The 20,712-nt window shown below is 46.1% G+C and overlaps 1 protein-coding gene across 2 annotated transcripts in view; it reads left to right on the top strand.

Annotated features, from left to right (window-relative positions):
• The window catches only part of smo (smoothened, frizzled class receptor), a 119,042-nt gene that overhangs the window by 72,173 nt on the left and 26,157 nt on the right, over positions 1 to 20,712 (top strand). The window contains exons 6-9 of one of the 2 annotated variants that reach the window (XM_077660827.1): positions 4,852 to 4,975; positions 9,748 to 9,761; positions 14,219 to 14,297; positions 15,700 to 15,792. In XM_077660827.1, the coding sequence (XP_077516953.1) occupies positions 4,852 to 4,975; positions 9,748 to 9,761; positions 14,219 to 14,297; positions 15,700 to 15,792 (310 nt within the window). The remainder of the gene's footprint in view (positions 1 to 4,851; positions 4,976 to 9,747; positions 9,762 to 14,218; positions 14,298 to 15,699; positions 15,793 to 20,712) is intronic. The other variant, XM_077660828.1, reaches the window with a different exon arrangement.

Raw genomic sequence — 20,712 nt, forward strand, 5'->3', positions numbered from 1 at the left:
GCAAGAGCACCGTTTTATCGCCCGTGATCACCTTGACTTCTTACTGCTGGCTTCGTGATTGCATTGTTGTGCGTTTATTGCTTTGAGCTGCGAACGCGCCGTCATGCTATCCCGCGGGGAACTACATAACGTAGGGCGAGGCAGGAGAAGAATGAGTTTTACATTTGGAGTCAACTTCTTTTTTTGGCCAGCGAAATGGGGCCTATATATAGGTGGCAATATGCAGCATATACCGTATAAACGCATGTAAGGTCCGCACTTGTTTTTCCAGATTTGATGGCCAATTTTCGGGGTGCGGCCCATGCACACAATGTGCGGGAAAAAAAAAAAGATTAGTAAAAACACACTAATCGGAATGAGCAGCATTTATTCTATGTTCAGTCGTCACTCGCTGAGTATTCCAACTCCGAGCTGGTGCTGTGCTCTGCTGCACGCTCATCCCACAACAAGTCGCGCAGCATCTCCGCTGTCAACCTGTAGCCGTTGTTCTCCGCGCTTCCATCACTTAGCAGAGCAGCTATTCTTCCAGTTTGGGAGACTTGCATGGCTTGCCTCGGAAAGGACGCTTTTTGCAGCTTGTGTTCCTCAATGCATCCTTTTGGCTGCACCATCATCGGACGCACTTCTCGGCCACATCGAATTTCCTGCCCGCCACACGCTTGCTGTGTTTGACAGCAAACTCCCAGCTGTGTAGCTATTAAGGTGTTCGCCCACCATGCTAAAACTGCAACGCTCAGCGGCAGCACGCGAAAGCCACAACTACTGCAAACTAACACGCTACAACAACTACCAAAACAGCCACAAAAGGCTGGAGCTGGTGATACTGATGCTGATATGGATAGCGGGAGCTCGCGGCAGAGGAAAAAGGTGACGATGATGATGAGCAGTGGCCTCAGGTGCCATTCGTGGGTGGCACCTGGAAGCCCCTGTGCGCATGCGTCCCCTCCACGATCGCAGCCAGAGCTGATTGCTGAGGTCACAATGCATGCATTTCGAAGGCTATTCCCGCATGGGTCATCAGTTTGGGCGGGAGGGTTCATTATGCGGGAAAAAAAGTTTCCAACAGATTTTTTTGGAAGGGTCGAGATTTCATATATCTCCCTCTGTCCCTCCAGTCATCAACAAATGCACGCATTCTTTTTGATGCAATTGGGCAATTTTGTGCTAGCTATGATAATCCAAACCCAAACCGGCGCTTTTTTTACGTGAGGTTAAAAACAGGGCAGAGGTTAAAAACAGGGCAGTGACGAGTGTCTAATGCGAATGTTTAAGCTTTAGCTTAGTGCGCACAATGTCTTGGTGCTCTGCCAAGTTCCCCCCCCCCTCCCCCTTCCTCCTTTCCCCCCCATTCCTCTGGCAGGAGCTTTCCTCAAAATATAAAAAACAAGTGATGTTATCCAGCAGCTTGGCGTACTCGCCCCCCCCTCTCCCTCTCTTTCCACCACCCCTCTCGCTGGAGCTCTCCTCAAAAGACAAACAAGTGGTGACGTTAGCGGTGGGCAGCATTTGAGGCCACCGACTGCAGACTGTAGGGAAAACTGAGGAACTCCCTAGGCTGAAAAACAAAAAAAAGGAAATTCTGGCCAACAAAAGAAGGAGGGGGGGGGGGGGGGTACATTATGCAAGTGGGTTCATTATGCGAGGAAGTCGGGTATTTCCTTGGGAAAAACAGGGTGCGGCCCATAGACGGGTGCGGCCGGCCAGGCCCAGTATTGCACGTTATGACCTTTGTAGGGTTTTTTATGACGTGTTCAGAATATTTCCATGTAATTTGTGCACGCCCTTTTTGAAGCCTGAATTTTTAAAAAATTGTGCAAATTATGCAAGTAAATACGGTGATTGCTTTTTATCTTTACCTTGTAGCCGTATGGCTGGGCTCAGGTGGATGTTAATAAGTAATTACACCGTTATTTGAAAAGTACTCCACCTTGAGAAATTCCCCTAAACACTTGGGATTAACACTGTCCTACTTGTTTATCAATTTGGCTGCACCCTGCCATCTGGTAACCTTCCTGGCTAGCTTATTTGTTAAAGGGACACTGAGGAGAAATTGAAGTTGGCTTGTATCGATAGAATACCAGCTCCTGATCACAAAAACGCTGGTCTTACTGAAAACAAAGCTCTTGTAAGGTAGAAAATAGCAAGAACCAAAATACAGGTATCGCCGCCACAGGCCAATCTCGCAAGTACAAGCATGGTGACGCCATAGGACAAGAGACGCTACCTTGGAGGAAATTTCCTTTCTACATGGGGCACAAATCTCTGAGGCTGACAGAGGTAGGTTGCGCGGTTCAATAATGAAGTAAGTTTTGTTTTAAAACCAATAGTGCACTTTTATCACACAAGAAAGGCAGACAAAAGACAACCTGAATGTTGGAAGCAAAGAAAACCAATGCTTGGTGGCGCCACAGGCGGCCAGGAGAGTTTCAATTTGTTATGGCGCTTCACGTCTATGAGCTTTGCGTGTCCCGTGGTTTTGTTTTTGACGCGCCTCGATTTACAAGCGCCGAACAGCAGAGGAACTCCAAGTGCCGCTTCAACTGCTAGTTAACCTTTGAAGGGGCCTGTTAAGGCTTGTCAGATGATCGCCACGGTCGATGAAAAACTATGATGGCACGATGGTCGGTGATCGTACAAGGCAGCACTTGTGTCTTCGCACGCTCGCCCGGCGAAACATTCCCGGCTGTGCCAGTCAACTTCAAACTACTAAACGGATATCGTTTATTAGGGACGGGAGGCAAGGTACAAGGCAGTTCAGAAAAATTGCTGATGGCCTAGCTCTGTTAGGCCAGGATATACCTAGCGAAAGCGCGGAGATTTCTGCATCAGCAGAGTGCATTCACTAGATGCGTCTTTATTGATGGCTGAAGCCTGAGCAGTTGTGGCGGAGTGGTAGCGTCTCCGCCTCAAACGCCAAAGGCCCTAGTTCGATTCCGAACCTCGGCACAGGACTTCTTTCTTTTCTTCAGTGAGTGGGCGGGCATGTACCTTCAGATATGTACTGTGAATTGATTAAATTAGCCGAGCTCGAAAAGAACAGCTCTGCCCAACTGCCGAAGCTATTGAATTACGTCACAATGCGCATCTCGCCGCGGAGCCGAATCAGTCTGGCCGGGCCGGCGGCAGCTGGCGCACTCAGCATGAAATAGAGACATGCTGCAAGTCGGTCAGATATGCCGTCGTCAGTGCGGTCAGAGTGCGCCGAAGCCGCCGAACGCGTCAGCGCTCGATTCCGAATCTCGGCACAGGACTTCTTTTTTTTATTCAGTGAGTGGGCGGGGGGTTTCAGTGGCTCAAACAGATGCCGTCACCGAATACGTTGCCTAGCAGTTAAGCGCAGGCTCTGTTAAGGCGCGTTTATGCTCCGGCGTAACGCGCGCACGCGCGCTGCACGGCGACGTCACGTCAGCCAAAGCGAGACCCTCAATACTCCAACTGCGCTTGACCGCCGACGCGTTTGGAGGCTTCGGCGCACTCTGACCGCACTGGCAGGGATACTTGGAGCATGTCTCTATTTCGCGCCGAGTGCGCCAGCCGCCGCCGGCCCGGCCAGATTGATTCGGCTCCGCGGCGAGATGCGCATTGTGACGTAATTCAATAGCTTCGGCCGTTGGGCGGAGCTGTTCTTTTCGAGCTCGGCTAATTTAATCAATTCACAGTACATATCCGAAGGTACATGCAAGTGGGCGAGAGGGCCCGATCCAGTGTACCCGTTGGATCTAGCGGAAGCCGTTGAAGCGTTGTGCGCCGGCTTTAGTTTCAAGCCGCCGACTTTAAATTTGACCGCCCTTGTTGAGCACCCATCCGTTTTTTGTGGCAAATAAATAAATAAATAACTTGGCCCTTGCAATCGCCGCGGAGACCTCGACGCCGCCTGCTGTGCTGTGCAACCGCGCCGTTCAAGGAATCGCAATCCGTTGGCCCCAAAGCCCCAGCCAGCCTCCGATGGGCGCAAGGCACCGACCTTGTCCTGGCCCCTCGCGACTCCCCACACTGGGGTTATGATATTTAGTTTGCAACAGCTGCTCACTGAGGAAGGGGGAAACGGCCCGCTGGTGCCTAACCTAACCGTGCTTCCTCAAAAGCATCGCACGCTCTGTGGGGCTGAGGTCGCTGAAATGCAGACTGGAGTTTTTGCGAGAACTGCGTCGTCGGGTTCGGGAACGGGATCCATCGTAACATGGGAAGACGCTGGTGCAAACGTAAACGAAGGGACGGTAGCGACCCCCGATAGATGCCTTCAATGTGCGGTGGCGGTAGCTTTCATTTCGGCAGCTGCTAAACCGCACCACTAGCCGCCAGAAATCACGGAGTCTCCGTTTGCGTCACGTTTCACGTCACTCCATCCTGTGACGTCTTAAGAGTTCGGCGTGACGTCATAAGAGTTCTCGAGTTTGAATCAGAGCGGCGGGAAAAACTTCTTCAACTTCGAATCCAAATTTCTTTAAAATAAATACATCTTTTGCTCCCGGACAAGCGGCAACAAAGCCATGAAATGCCAAACTATCAGATTTTGCTCACAAAAAAAAATTTGATAGGGTTCTCCTCAGTGTCCCTTTAAAGCAACTGCAGCAGACAGGCAGCGCTCCTGGGTTCGATCCCTGGACCAAGATGAATTTTTCTTGAGCTACAAGATTTTTGTGAAAGCTGTGTAGCTTTTCTTTGTGGCTGTGCGTGTGTGGACGCTAAGGAGGAATTGATCCCTTATTTGAAAAAGGCAGGCACACTGTAGAAGAGTACCACGTTGTGCAGTTTGGCACAAGTGCAGAAGCAGCGTGAAATGTGCAGCTGAGGTGAAGTGCGGAGCTCATTGTTGGATGTCCTTGTGCTTACTGTTCTGTTGGTGCGCAGGTGGATGGGGACCCTGTTTCCGGCATCTGCTTTGTCACTGCAGCCAACCCGCACGCACGGTCGGCACTCGTGCTTGTCCCAGTCACTGCCGCCTTTCTCGCTGGGGGCTACTTCCTTGTTCGAGGTGTGTGTGAACGTCTGCCCCTGCCTGTGGCACTTGTTGCCTGGCTGCTTTCTGTGCTGTTTGTGGAGGAAAAAGAAAAAAAAAATTTGTGAGGCAGTCAGTGCTTTGCCTACTAAGGCACAGCCCAGAGGGATGACCCAAGTGGCCAAATAGTGAGATATGCTACAGTAAAAGCTCATTAATTCATAAATCCGTAGTGCCTTCATAAACATGTGGTGCCTTCAGCAGAGATTGGCTTCCAAATGGTGAGCGTGCGTTTTCTAAAAAGTTTTTTTTTTCCTCCATGGTCTTTGTGTAAGTGTGTGTTTCACACCTAGTGCTGCAAGCTGCAAGGCTTTTTTATTCTAGTGAGGGCATCCATGGCTTTTAGCATTAAACTGACGCTCTACTTGGCCAAGGTTTTCGCCTTATTTGAGAGGCTGCTTGTGGTGCGGATGTGCTGTAGCGTAGTTGTTTACTGCTGCTCCTCAACTATTGTGACATGACAGAGGTGGGGTTATGTGCAAGTGGAGAGGGTAACGCTTAGTTTTGAGTCTGCATCTGTGCCTGAATTGCCTGTGAGGGTTGCCAAATTGTTCTCTTAACCAAGAACTGGGATTCAGTTTTTGTGCTGGACTATGAAGGGGTAACTAGGGGTGTGCAAATAGTGTTCTTTTGGTTTGAAGTGAATTCTAAGTGAATACTATAATAGTTTCTAGTTAATGAGGCCAAAGTTTGCAGTTGTTGCATATTATTTCGTACTTCCTTCTTAAAGCGCGATAATAACTGAAAGCTCTACAAGGGAAAGATTTTCAGTGCACTTTAAGGTATGAAATAGTTGGCCGTGCTTTGTTCTCCATTTTATTGGAATATGCATCGTATGACTTTTTTTTTTTTGGAAAATGAAGGTTTTTTCAAGATTACGCTGGGAGGTGGTACCCCAGACAAGGTGACAGTCAGTATTGTCGCTCTGAACAGAATAATGATTTATATAGAAGTTTTTTAATATTGACTGGAAGAACAGTTCTGTGCCCATACATTTGCCCTACTACTCGTGGAAGTTTTGGAAGAATGCTGTCAGTATGACAGTCCCACAACATTTTCTCATGAAAGATGACATCAAGTGATTTGAAGCTACTTACAGTTTCGATTACGTTACAGTTCAGTGCTGGATTTTTCTTTATGATTGCTATGTTATTTTTGGATAAAAAATAACGGCCTTGCTTTTATTAGAAATGATTTTTAACGCATTATGAGTTGTCCAGACACTTAGACGGGAGAGTGTATTGTTAGCCTTGTCTATTAGGTCATCACAGTCATGAGCTGAAAAAAATAGGCTGGTATCATCGGCATAGATAAAGAAAGCTGCTTGGTTGTCTATGTTTACTATATCATTAATATTAAAATTAAAGAGCTTAGGTCCAAGTATGCTTCCTTGAGGCACGCCGCAACAAATTGGCTTTGTTTTTTAATCAAATCCCCTTATGCTGACGTATTGTTGGCGATGAGAGAGGTACGATTGGAGGAGCTGTTGTGGGAGGCCTCTTATGCCGCACAATTCCAATTTTTGTAATAATATATTGTGGTTCAAAAAATCAAAGGATTTTAAAAAGTCAACAAATACCCCTAATACAATTTTTTTTGTCTTCAAAGTTACACAAAATATATTCTTTTTGGTAAAGTAGGGCTAATTGTGTGGGTCTATGTTTTAGAAAACCAAATTGCAAATCTGTTATAATAGATTGCTTATCGCTGAACTTAATTAGGCACGAGAGGATTATTTTTTCAAGTCCTTTAGAGAAACAAGGCAAAATAGAAATAGTCCGGTAATTCGCTAAATTGTTTCTGTCGCCTTTTTTGTAAATTACTACAACTTTAGCAATCTGCACCTTTTCAGGGAGAATTCCTTGTTGCAAACATAGAACGAAAAGATAAGTCAAGAGTGGAGAGATGAGATATATTACATGCTTGATAGGTTTGATTTCAATTTCATTTACGTCGCAAGCAAAGCTATTATTCAGTTCGAAAAATGCTGACACTGCTTCTTGTTCTGAAATGCGTTCTATAGCACAGTTTTGCTTATACTAATGTCATTAATAACAGTATTTTCGACAGGCGTGCGACTTTTTTGTGGTTTGAAAAGTGAGTTTAGTTTCCGCCACAAGAGTTCAGAGTTATGGCAGTCCTCAAGGTACGTACAGTAGCCGACGGGTAATTCGGACTCCAATAATTCGGACTTGTAGGATATTTCGGACCTCGATGAGGCACCGTCGGTCTCCCCATAGAAGCGCATACATATTCACACACTTCGAGGTGGCAGCCGGATTGTCATCGCCGCCAACTTGCTTTTGTTTAAGAGATACTTCGGTTTATTGAGTTATCCATGGCTTGCAAATCTTTTTTGAACATTTCACAGTAACATACGGGAAATGCTGTACATATTTTTTTTTTTAACAGGTCCCAAAAATACTCTACGTTGTGTTACTGTCTTTTATGTTGTACATGTAGGTGCAATCTGGTAGAGATAACATTTTGAAATGCTTCAAGACCTTCTTGAGTAATACTTTGTAGAGTATGTGCACTGTTATATGTCTTACTTTTCTTGTTCTTTTCTACACAAATAAAAACACCTAAGTGATCGCTGATGTCACACACAACAACACAGGAAGGAACTAAGGAACTTTCAAAATTTGTTGTAAAGACATCTAGCAGCGTTTGAGAGGAAGAGGTGATACGTGTTGGTAATGAAATCACATTCTCACAACCATTGCTACAAAGTATGACACCCAGTTGCTTAGCGGCAGTGCCACTGCTCATTCTTTAGATCTCCGCCAAGAATCACTTTAACCTTCTTTTCATTAATGAAGCTGAGATATGCGTCGATGAACTGAAAGAAGTTCAAAATGTCAGCACTTGGTGGTCGGTACATAACTGACGAAACAATTTCACAGCTAACAACAGAAAAAATTTCATAGTCATCACATACATAGCAATACTGCATGACAACATCGCACCTTAGTCTTTTATAAACAGGGAAACACCTCCACCGCACTGTGTAACACGATTCAGAAGGAAAATATTGTAGGATGGCAGAAAAAAATCATTGTTTTCTTTGAGCCACATCTCGGTAAACATAAGGATGTCACATTGAAATCTGAAACTACTCAAAAGTTCATTTATCTCTAAAGATTTGTTTTTGAGTGAGCGTGTGTTAACATGAAAGCATTTATTTTAGCTTTTCGGAAGAACAGGAACCGAGAGTATTCTTAAGTTTGCTTGGAACTATGTATGAAGAATGATTCATGCCTCAGGAGAAAGTTCGGCCAGTCTTGCTTCTATGTTTGCCCAAATTTGCTCCAAGTCTTGCTCGTCCTTGATAAGAAAGCAACTGTCCCCACATTCCTTCCTCACAAAGGTTCGGCAGGCGATCGTCCTGATATTCGTCCACAGGCCTGGATTGCATATTACATTTTCTCCCGTGGTCCTCTGATGTGTGCACAAAGGCAGGCATGTTGACAGTCGGCTGGCTCCTGTTGATAGGCCGACGGAGAGTCTAGCCGTGTAATTTCATTTCCAAAACTTCGCCACTAGCACGTGGCAACAGTGGCGATCTACAGCACATATCAGTGGGCCAGCCAAGCCGCACATTGTTTGGTTTGACAATTGCCTTGGTGCTGATCTTCTTTGTTTGTTTTTCAAAGGCGCCATGCCGCTCTGGCACCAGTGAGTGCTTCCTTCGCTTCCGCCTGCATTGTATTTCTGCTCTTCTAGAGGGCCAAAACTCTGCACTCATTACATGCTGTTCGCTGTTTGTGCGGTGAAGGATAATTTGGGTCTTTTTCCACTCTCTTGAAGTCCGAATTAACAACTTTACTGTACCGAACATCCAGATTTAATCAAATATTGAATACTTTACCATGTGACCAAGTATTTGAAATTATTGAATATTTGCACATTCCTAGCGGCAACACATGAGTGCAAGGGTTTTATATCTTCGCTGCAAGTATAACTGTTTAAGCACTGTGCTGGCCAAAGTTGCGAGATACTGTAAATCAGGGAAATAATGAGTGTGCCATGCCTGACTTTCATTCCACCTAACAAGTGAGCATCATTGGCAGTGCGACACTATTGGGATCTTGATCATGAATGGTTATTTATCTGTAGGTTCTCACTGCTTCGTTAAGGTAAGCCTAAAATACTATGCTCAGGTGTATTTTGCATGTCCCAAAAGTAAATTAACAAAAGCCAGTGCAAAGTTGATACTAGTAAAACGACAAAGTGTGCTCTCTGAGCCATCGTTGCCAAACGAGGATCAGAATGATAGTCACAGCAGCAACTACCAGGGTGAGGGCTTGGTAGAAACGAGAGCACTGAACTGGGATGGCTGGCACGAAAGGGAAGGAAAGGCTGTGGCACAAAAGGGAAGAGTCCAATTTAGACACTTGTTTCCTTTCCTACTCTGTTTGTTTGTCCTTGACAAACATTACTCTATTGAACCCTTAAAGCTATGCTGCTGTAGTAACTCGAATGGTGCACAGAAGTGATTTTAGGTAAAACAATGCAGCTGAGTTGTTTTTGGCAGCTTTTGACAGCTTGTAGTGCCAGGCTGCTGGTAGCACAATGTAGTGCTATGTTTATCGTGCGGGGTGGCATTTCTTGTGCTCTACAACCACTGTCGTATATTGATGCTCGCACAAGTGGCGATCTCGTTTGTCTACTTTGCTCTGCGCTGTTCCTGCCCAGTGCTTTCTCTGGTTCACTTCCCTCTTGCTTCTTTCTCTCCCCTTTTGCAGCCGACGATGTGCATGTGAGTATTCACGCTCACGGCATCAGAGCCGTTTTCATCATGTCATGATAGCATTGTAGCCAGCTGTGATGGCCACTGGAGTCAACCTCATTTTTTCTGGTGTCTGGGTGGTTTGACACATTTGGGCTTTCTTTGTATTTGCAAGTGACCAACTCTGGGATTGTGGACAGGCATGACTGAGCTGCTCACCACTTGGTTCTTTGCAAAAATAAACCCTGTTCTTGTGTTTGCGAACAAGAAGTTTGCAAGGAAACACAACCGGGCAAGAGATTCCCTACACAGTACAGCTTTTATGGCACTACGGAACCCTGCTCAGGATTTGGAGCGGAGTGTAAAAGTAGCCTGTGCTGAACTGCATAATTTGCATGGAGGTCACAGCTCTGTTAAAATAGTAGGCAAGTTGAGCACATATTAAATTGTGTTGCTAAAAGGCAATTTTTAAGTTTACTAACTGCAAACCACGGAGATTAGCGCAATAGAGAGTAGAATCTCGACATTAGAGTCTCATGGGGTCATAAAAGAACGCATATCATCTGAAATTTCGTATCATCCACAATGGACAAAAATTATATACAGAAGCATGAGAAAATGCATTTTGTTGACAGCTGACAGCATTTACGGCAGTGCAGTACTCATGGTGTGTACAATGCAACTGGCGATCTCTGAGTTGGCGATATGCGGGCCGTGCGCCACCGCTCACTACTCGCATAGCACATAGTTAATGATCGCAACATTGGTTTGCAATGTACAGGCAGCGCTTAGGACTCGAGACTGCAGTTGTGACTTGCACTCCAGCTGGGAAATTTTACCAATTCGCACTATCTCGAGATTGTGCTGTATTCCATTGTTTTGCTCGGCATGGTCCATGATGTGCATCATGCTTATCTCAACTTCCAATACTTTTTGACAGTAAAGTCGTGGAAAACGTTCTTGTTTACCAAATAGGGCCTCATAAAGGTTCCTTTGTAGTGAAAAAGTGAATTTGGTTGGAAATTTGTGCATGCTGCCTGAAAGTTTTAGGGCAAATTACATTTGCCAGCCATCAGTTTTAAATGACTTTCCTTCCCCATATATAGTCGACGACCACGAAATTGTTCGAAAAACCGGCAGCCCGAAAAATCAAATTTTACCGAAAAAAAATCACTTCAGCTTATTCGCATATGCCGAAGGATGTGGTACGTAGTTGTGTGCACTTCTGAAGATCCTAATGGCTAAGTCCCGCCACCTGTCTCGGTACAGACGACGGGCGACAACCGCTTTCACGAGCTTGGTGTATGATGGTTGTACTGCCTTCAGCACATCACCGACGAACACATGCGGGCAAAGCGAACCGGCCGCTGCGGGAAATGCACGGCACCTGCAATATGAAGGGTCTGGAACAGTGAGATGGCAAAGGTGGGGAAATCATCAGAACCAACAAACCGCTGAAGCAAGCGCGCTTAGTCGACGTTAACCTTTGTGATTAGGCGTAGCGACTAGAGCCAAAATCGACATCGTAACTGGCGATATGCACTTTGCGGTGGCTTGTGTTTAATGATATCAATACTGCCTGTCATCAAAACGGCAGTTGTTGACAGTTTTGCAATAGAAAAGTCAGGGTTGTGGTGAGTTTTGTGTGGATACGCTTACCTCTCTTTGAGATACACCATAATTTTCTTCCACGCTCGCTGTCTGCGTGAGGCTGTGCACCTCCCACGCTCTTCGTTGACCCCTCTTCCCATAGTTGGGACAAAACAGTCGGCATAGATGAGCTCTGTGAACCGTGACTAGTGCTCACGTTTGTGCAGTGGATGACATCGAAGAAGGGGCCAAATTCGAAACTACGCATGCGCAATGTGCGGACTTGAGGAGAATATTAACCCCGGCATTTACGAGGCTCGCTTTTAGCTTGAATTTCGTTTTGTTCGATCAAGTTTGCATCTTCCTTGCAGTTTTGATTAGCGAGGTTCCACTGTACACATTATATGGCGGCTTGGGCATTGGCAGCGAGTGTGAACGAGTTCCAAAAAATCTTTCAGTCAGCTGCAGTCTGTGACAAATTGGGAGGCCGGCATTGTGCCGGGCACGCTCAATTATAATTGGACATCGAAAATTGAAAATTGGTTTTTGTGAAAGAAAATGCGCAGTCTCTGTCTCACATATCAGTGGACACCTGAACCGCGCCTAAAGGAAGGGTTAAAGGAGGTACTCAGAGAAGAAAGGAAGAAAGAGGTGCCGTAGTAGAGGGCTCCGGAAGGTGCGTCCGAAATTGCAGTCGGTTTTATGTTGCGGTGCTGCAGAAAAGTCTGAATAGTGAAGCATAATCGGAAAATGAGGGGTCCAAATTTTCGGTCGCTGACTGTAATTCTGTGCTGCCAAAGCAACACTTGGTGAAGCAGAGCGTGCTTGCTTGCACTGACCCTGAATTTTCCCCTCTGACACCTGTAAGGCTCTACATTCAAGCATGCCTGTTTTTTTCTCAATTTCCTTTTTTGTCATTCCTACTGAACCCCATTCCATGCCCATTTTAATTTGTGGGCAATGAGTTTTGCAGTCAAACCTCGATAATCCAGCAAACTCGTGAGGAATCTAAGGTTTCTTCAAATATGCAAAATCCGAATTAACAGAAGCTCGATACTTACTCATGGTTTTGGCAAAACCAAAGCATCTGTTTGCGTAAACTGGGAACTCAAATTAATGAGCCTCCACTGTACAAAAAGCAAGAGGGGGAAAGGGGGCAGACTTTTGGGCATAGCTTGGAAACTGGTTGATGCGAGGGGAGGAAGTCTCTGACTCAATGCATTTTAGTTAGTTGTTATTGTTTGATGGAAACAAATGCTTGTTTTTCCAAAGGGTGCAAACCTGTCGAAATAATAAATACTGTCGAAATGATTTGTGCAATGCTGCGTTGGAAGTGGAGTGCCAAATTTATCATTTCTTATGCTTCGACTGGTTTTCTTTGTCTAAAGTGCCTAAGGTAGGCCCCCCTGATAGAGTTGGTTTTATGGGTAAGTACATAAACAGTTGCAGGTGCAGTTATAAGGTCTGTTTAACGATAGAATGTTTGCTAGCTGAAGGAGTCAGAATAATGTGCTTTTCAGGTCACAGTGGTTGAACATTCATCACGTCAGGGTTGATAGCACATGTATTCAAACTTTCCTTTGAGAGGTAACTGCTTTCAAAGTGCTAAGAATGCTGGTATTTTTTGCAAACAGTTCATGAGCATTGCCAGTTAGCTTTATATTTTTAAAATAGTCATCACGCTTGCTGCAGAGAAGTGTGTGGTAAGTTGCTAAGGGTATTTTTTTTTACACCAATATCTCTGTTTATGAAACTCACTCTGTGAAATGTGCGTAATTAACATCCGAAAGGAAACTGTGGCCGCTGCGGTGGCTCAGTGGTTATGGCGCTTGGCTACTCACCTGAAAGCTGCGGGTTCGATCCCGGCCATGGTGGTTGAAGTTCGATGGAGGCAAAATTCTAAAGGCCCATGTACTGTGCGATGTCAGTGCACATTAAAGGTGGTCAAAAGTTCCGGAGTCCTCCACTACGGCGTCCCTCATTGCCTGAGTCGCTTTTGGATGTTAAATGGGTGGAGACACCAAATTTTTGGTTGGTGTGTTCTTTGTTTCAAACGTTGCGTATTGCCCCAGGACACGTGATACACGCTGCGCAATTCATATCAGTGCGGTAAATATTTTATTATTGCATTATTTAAACTGAGCGATTTCGGTTTCTGAGCGCCAGGGTGTGCTGCGTTGTCACGATCAAGGAAGAGCAGCAACCCTGGCCACATGGGCCCCAAAAGTTGTGACGCACGTATTGCTGCGTCGTCTGCTCTCGTACTCGTGCTGTGCATAGCAGCGTCTTTTGAAATCATGTGCCGACAAACTTGGTTGGTACTACGATATGCTGAGCGAGGAACGACACTGAGTGCTGAAACCAAGCGGCTCGCTTTGGCCGATCTCAATCGCCATACCGCATAAGCCAACACGGTTTCTGCGTTGTATTTCGCTTTGCCACGCCGACGCCGATGCTCGGCGGACGTCTGTGTCGGTGGCCCGTAGCTGACCCTGGTCGCATTACAGCGACACGATGCCTCACTTTTCCTACCGACCAATGCCCGTCTCAGTATTCACTTCGCGCCGCCCCCCGCAGCCGTGCTGCGAGACTGCTCAGGGTCCCGTGGCTGCTGATTACTACATCTGCTGCTAGTTTAGCAAACAGCCCATGTATTCGCTAAATGAAAGCTTCCAGACAATTGTACAGGGTCCAGAATTAACCGCACGGGTACGTAACTCCTCCAGGAATGTGCCCATGGCGACAACTATCTCGGCGCTACTTTTGTTTGCATATCTGCATCTGTATACAGGCACCAATTGGGCGCGTTATTTCAGCATGAATTGCAAGCTGCATTCCACTTAGGTTAAGCAAGCTCATCTCTTTTGCGCCAATTACGGGTTTACTTGTTTGCACAGTGCGATAACTGCGCAAGAATTGCCGAGGAATGCGAGCGCCAGCCTGGGGAATGCTTCATACCCAGGTTGTTGACAACACGTAAGACTTATGTTTCTGACTCGTCTTTGCTTTTTCCGATGTGTCCAGTACTTGAATTTAAATGGGCTTATCTAAAGGTATGTTCGGCGCCATTTGAGATAAACAAAATGGCTTAATTTGTTGCCCTCAAGCGACGCCGATGACTGTAGCTACCGCCGCAGGCGCCTGCAGCATTGACCGAAAGACTGGGTCACACCACCTAGCAGCGGCGCTTCCCGCTTGATGTATTTGCGTCCTATGACGTAATCAATTCTCGATTTGAGGTCACTGTTGTCAAAACTATGCTCGATGACCATATGTGTCCGCTAAAACTTGTGAACTCGCTCTCCACAATCGCCGACATTGCACATATGTACCCGGCGGACTCGCTAGGCCTATTCATACTGCAGGAGAGCTGAGGGGCGAACATATGAAATGTAGTCGCTCGTTTTGCTTATTCGTATTACGGCGAAGGTGCAAACAAGAGAGTCATCATCTCATCAACGTGAAGGTTTCGCTCGGCCGCCTATATAAGGTGCCGGCTGATGCGTCAGCAACGTCATATATGCCGATGAGCACACCAACAGATGAGTCGCTGAAGTAGCGCCAGGCAGCGCCTCGCTGATGTCGCGCGTCGCCATTCATAGTACGTCACGTTGCTGTGTTGTGATATCACTGCTATTCACTGATATCATTCCCAGGGTTCTACGTCACCACCTTTAGTGCTAGCGATGGGCCTCCATCGTGAGAAAGAGCACTTAGGGACTCTTTGGAGCTCAATTAAAATATATTTTTAGCGCTTGTTGCGTCCAATTTCCCCCTGGGTGACCTTACATACAGAAGAAGCCCGTAACAAGCTTACTATAGCCTCAGAATTTGATGTCCCAACCCCTTTAAACCCCCATAAACCAAACCATCTTCTTGATCTTGACTAGAATGTCATTAACCTGCGTTTGTTTCCTTGCCTATTTTTCCCTCTTCCTGTCCCTTTATGTTACACTTATAATATTCCTTTCCATGGCACGCTGTGTTGTCCTCAATTCAAGTTGAACCCTTTTTGTTTGCCTCTGTTTCTGCCCCATAGGTGAGTACCGGCAAGATGCAGCTGTTACCTACTTTTCTCCAACATCGCATGGCGTACAGACTCTTTTTGCATTTCGCCTTTGTTGAAACGAGTCTTTGAATGTACCTTTCAGCCAGCTCATGCTGGTGCGAAGGGTAGCTTGTGTGCTCAGATGCGCAAACTTCTTTTGTGGGAAAGTGGCTATTTCTTGTGGGAGCATTTCTTTGCAAAATGTTGGCCATTTGTGGCGATTACAAAGCAGCACTCGTTTTGAGCTCTTCTTTGGTTGCCGAGATCCTAGCTTTCCCCCCACCTGACATCGTGTTTGCTGTAAGCCCTGGCAATACTTTTTCCTTGCAGAGTTGTACAAGCTAATCTGCCTGAAAGGTGGCCACAGTGACATGATCAACGACCGAGTGCGAGCGAAGATTCAAAGCATGATACTGCGCATCGGTGAGGACATGTCTGCTTATTGTTCTGCATGTTGCCTTAGTGAGTGGCATTTTGTCATTGCTAAATTTTTGCCTGGTGTATGTTTTGGCAGTGGTCAATTACCAAAGACGTTTAGCTCATTGCTGCATAAGCATTGTGCAAAATCTCAAGTTTCCAGGAGTGCTGACTGGGGTAGTTTTATGTGGTCGCCTCTGGCATAGCACTTTGCAAAGCTTAAATGAAATGAAAAGCTGCCCTGGACTGGTACCTGAGCAGCTACTCTACCATTTAGTCACTCCGTGACAGCATGCCAACTGAATGTTGAAAGTAATGCCCAATACTGCTTATATGCTTTGTTTCATACACGACAGTCAGCGCTGCCAAAGTTAGCGTGCCGGTTCACGCAGGCTTAGTCCGTGAATAAAAAGTAGTTCGCCATACAACCACAATGAATACAGGCATATTTCGTTGCAACAAATCTTTAGTGCCGTGACTAGCCTTAGCTTTATCTCTTGTCAGATTTTCATCCTATGTCTCTTTGAGACCTAAAGAAGCAAGAATTACACAAGTTGGTATGATACCGTATATGTAAACGCGTATAAGGCCGCACTTTTTTTTTCCAGATTTGAGGGCCGATTTTTGGGGTGTGGCCCATACATGCGATTTGTGAAAAAATCTTTTTTTTAAAGTAAAAACACACCAATCAGGAAATCAGCGGCATTAATTCTGCGTTCAATATCCACTCGCGGTGTATTCCGACTCCGAGTTGGTGTTGTGCTGCAGTGCACGCTCATCCCACAAGAAGTCGCGCCGCACGTCCGCTGTCAACGCGTAGCTGTTATTCCGCACTTCCATCACTTAGCAGAGCAGCTCTTCTTCCAGTTCGGGAAACTTTCGCAGCTTGGCCCAGAAAGCGCACTTTTTGCAGCTTGTGTTCCTCAATGCATCCTTTTGGTTGCACCGTCGTCGGACCATAGACGCACATCTCTGCCACGCACGCTTGCTGTGCTCGGCAGCAAACTCCCAGCCGTGTAGCTATTAAGGTGCTTGCCCATTGTGCTAAAACTGCTAAAACTACAATGATCGGCAGCAGCGCACGAAACCCACAACTACAGTAACCAGAACTATCGTGTAGAGGTGTGCGCCTTGTCGGTTTCGAACAGTGGTGGCGTGGCGGTCGTTTCTAGTCGGCAGAGGCGGCGTTGACGGCGGTGCAAGACCATTTTTCGGCGGCGGCAGTATCGGCGGCATGGAAAGCTAAACCACAAATTTAAAACCTATTTCGGTACAGCCTTCTTTGCTAAACTGGTTGAAATTTTAGGGCTTTTCGTACTCAAGGGGTTGAACGGTTAGAGAAATGCAAAATGTTCTGTAAATATTTTGTTTTTTTAGGTGCCATTTAAGAAAAAAATTAGTATGTTGATTGTGTTTATATGTTTTTTGCTGACGAACGTTTTCGTCCGGACAGTTTGTGAAATCACTTGTTCTGAATATTAATCACCATTTGTTTAAAGTAACTGTTCTTATAAGGGTCTTTTCCCGGAATAAAAAAAAAATAAATACTTTTTTTTTGCAGCAGGTGAGCATTTTTCTAGCTGAGATATGTTACGATGCGTTGATGCCACCTTGGGACATATTGCTGATTCCACCCCCAGTCACAGTGCCCGCGACCCTCAAGTCATGATTTCGACTTTCCGAAACCGTTGTTTCTTCTCGTTGCGCCATGTTGCGCTTTTGAAGAAGTTTCGGAATGCCCCGTTGCGTTGTCTGGTGATGATACGCATGCGTAGACACGCGAAGAGCAGGGTCGCTTTTGTGTTTTTTGTGTTCATTCATTGCAACACACTTGACTTGTTGACTCCTTGACATGATTATATGCCTCAGACAGGGAAAAGAATTAAACAAGACAAAACCAAATCTGAAATGCATCTAGATTTGCGGGGGAAAATGTATTCATATTTAGAGGTGCGCCATCGCAACGAGTGAAAACGGCGGCGGCGGCGCAGCGAGGGCAGTCAGCGGCGGCGATGCGTTGGCGCACACCTCTACTCCCGTGCCTTTGACAGGCACAAAACGATTTGAATGGGATTGGATGTGGGAGTTGGTGATACTGATGCCGATATGGATAGCGGGAGCTGGCAGGAGCTCGCGGCGGAGGAAAAATTTGATGATGATGGTCATGAACCGCGGCCTCTGGAACCATCCGTGGGTGGCACCTGGAAGCTCCTGTGCGCATTCATCGCCTCCGCGATCAAGCGCGTTGGTGCTCACAGCCAGAGCTGATCGCGGAGGCCACAGCATGTGCATTTCGAAGGCTATACCCGCGTGGGTCGTGTGGAAAGCTTGGGTGCGGCCCTTACAGGGATATTATTTTTTTCTAATATTTCCTTCTGGAAAACAGGGTGCGGCCCTTACACGGGTGCGACCCTTACATGCGTTTTAGTACATGGTAGGGCAAACCGCTCTAACTCCATCCGCACCTAAAAAATAGTTCGCACTACTGAAAAAAAATGTAGCCAGATGGCCTAAACACTGAACGCCTCACAGCTTTGACCACGGTTTTCAGTGCTACCACTTCTTTTTATACCACTCCTAGTTTTTGTCCAAACACTCACCGAGGCTTCAAGAAAAGTGAAGGATACGTGGCGGAGTAATATGGTCTCGCAGGCGCACTACTTCCGCAGCCTCCACAGCGTTGCCTGCTATGTATGAAACAGAGGTAGAGTCCTCTATGTTGCAACTCTATTTTCAGGCATGGGCAGGGGCCATTATTTTTTTGGTCACCCCACCATAGTATTTGCTTTTTTTGGAAACTGTCGTTATTTGCGCAAGCACATGCAGGACAAGTCCTTGATTAGACATAGTGTAGGTGCTGTGCGATGATTTGGGGATATGGTGAATGGTTTCAGTGAAATTCTGCCAGTGTGAAAGGATTTGTTATACTACCCACAACTGCTGTAGCACTAGCCAAATGTGCGTTCTTTTCATGTGGTCTTCAATCTCTGATCATGAGTAGCCCTTAAAAATTCTTGAAAACTATCTCATCCAATATCCCAGAGGCTCAAATTTCACTGCAAGGTGACACCTGGGCACCCATAAGTAAAGAAGAGTGCCCGCTTGTTTTTAACAGTTTTTTCACCTCTGTCTTTACTCAAGATCATTCCAGTATCCCACAGATAACAGAGGTTGACTGTCAGTACCTGAAACCTATAACGGGCGATTCACACGACGGACTGTTCACCCCGCGGCCCGCGCATCACGTGTTCGTGCGTCACCAAATTGAGAGGCGTGCTGTCTGCCCGCGGACTGGACAACCAAGGAAGTTCAAGTGCCTCTCCCCTCGCGGGAATTAGCGGCGGCCCGCGAGGATGCGCGCGCCAGCTCTGGCAACCACCGCTCTTGCCAGTATTTCGGCTGCCGCATTTCGCTGAGTGGCGTTGAGCTGGTGCTGGTTTTCACATGCTGCACTGCGTTCTCTACCATGACAAATTGATTGACTTGGCTAGCAAGACGGCCCGGGCCATTGAGGACAGAGGGCCGCACCTGCACCATTCAATTGCGGTCATGGGTCGGGAGGAAAAACCAGTTTGACCAGCGTTGCCAAACGCTTTAAAATAATCTGACAGCAGTGGTACACCCAGCATGTCGTCTGCTCTTTTGGTCCGTCGCATCCGCTTGACGTCATCGGATCGCAAGCCAGTTTTTAGTGGCGCATGGACACTTGATGTGCGGGCCGCGGGTGAACGGACCATCGTGTGAATCGGCCATAACCGTAACTGCTGCTGGAGTTGCGTCTCTAATCGATAATCTCAAGTTATCAACTTGCTGTGGCCTCGATGGCATCAATACTAAAATTCATAAGAATACCGTCAATAATTCTAATGTTATCCTTTCTCACGTAATCGAACAATCATTGTCTGTTGGGGAAATACCGGATTATTGGAAAATCGCTAAAGTAGTTCCAATTTTTAAAGCTGGTGATAGAAATAATGTCGGTAACTGCCGCCCCATATTTCTAACCAGTATTGCTTGCAAACTTCTGGAACACGTCATCGTGCTACCTGGAACACAAAAACTTCTTCTTCCCAAACCAACATGGATTTAGGAAGGGATTTTCGTGTGATACGCAGCTATTCGAATTCACCAATGAACTCTTTTCTAATATGGATGAAAGTTTTCAGACTGGTTACATGTTCCTCGACTACTCTAAGGCATCTGATCGCATTTCACAATCCCGCCTAATAGCTAAACTGTCATCTCTACACTTACATTCTTTAGTTATCTCATGGGTGTGTAATTTTCTCTCATTTTCCAAGCAGCTCATTGTCGTTCACGAATACTCATCCGCTCTAACTGATGTATCCTCCGGTGTTCTCCAAGGTAGCACTGCGTCTACTATTCTTAATCTACATTAATGATCTGCCATCCTACATTACTTCAATAATAATACTAATAATTGTTTTTTTTTCTGGGGGGGGGGGGGGGGGGGGGAGGAAATGGTGCAGTATCTGTCTCATATCGTTGGACACCTGAACCGGGCCGTAAGAGAAGGGATAAAGGAGGGAGTGAAAGAAGAAAGAACATTACCTCAACCATTCGACTTTTCGCAGACGACTGCATAATATACTGGAAAATTCGCCTGTGATCACCGTGAACTTCAGAAAGACCATGATCAGATTACTAACTGGTGCACATCGTGAAAATGATGTTGAATGCTGATAAGTGCAAAACTGTTACTTTTACCCGCAAAACGGTGCCTTCAGCTTTCACATACTCACTCAGCTTAAACCCTGTTGCACACGCGCCCTCATATAAGTACCTTTGCGTACACTTGGCTTTCAATCTTTGCTTGAAGTTCCACATACATATTATCGCTGCCAAAGCATCACATACTCTCAGCCATCTGAAACACAATCTTCGAGATGCCCCAATAACTGTTCG

Source organism: Amblyomma americanum, chromosome 4 (assembly GCF_052857255.1).
Source record: "Amblyomma americanum isolate KBUSLIRL-KWMA chromosome 4, ASM5285725v1, whole genome shotgun sequence".
NCBI lineage: Eukaryota > Metazoa > Arthropoda > Arachnida > Ixodida > Ixodidae > Amblyomma > Amblyomma americanum.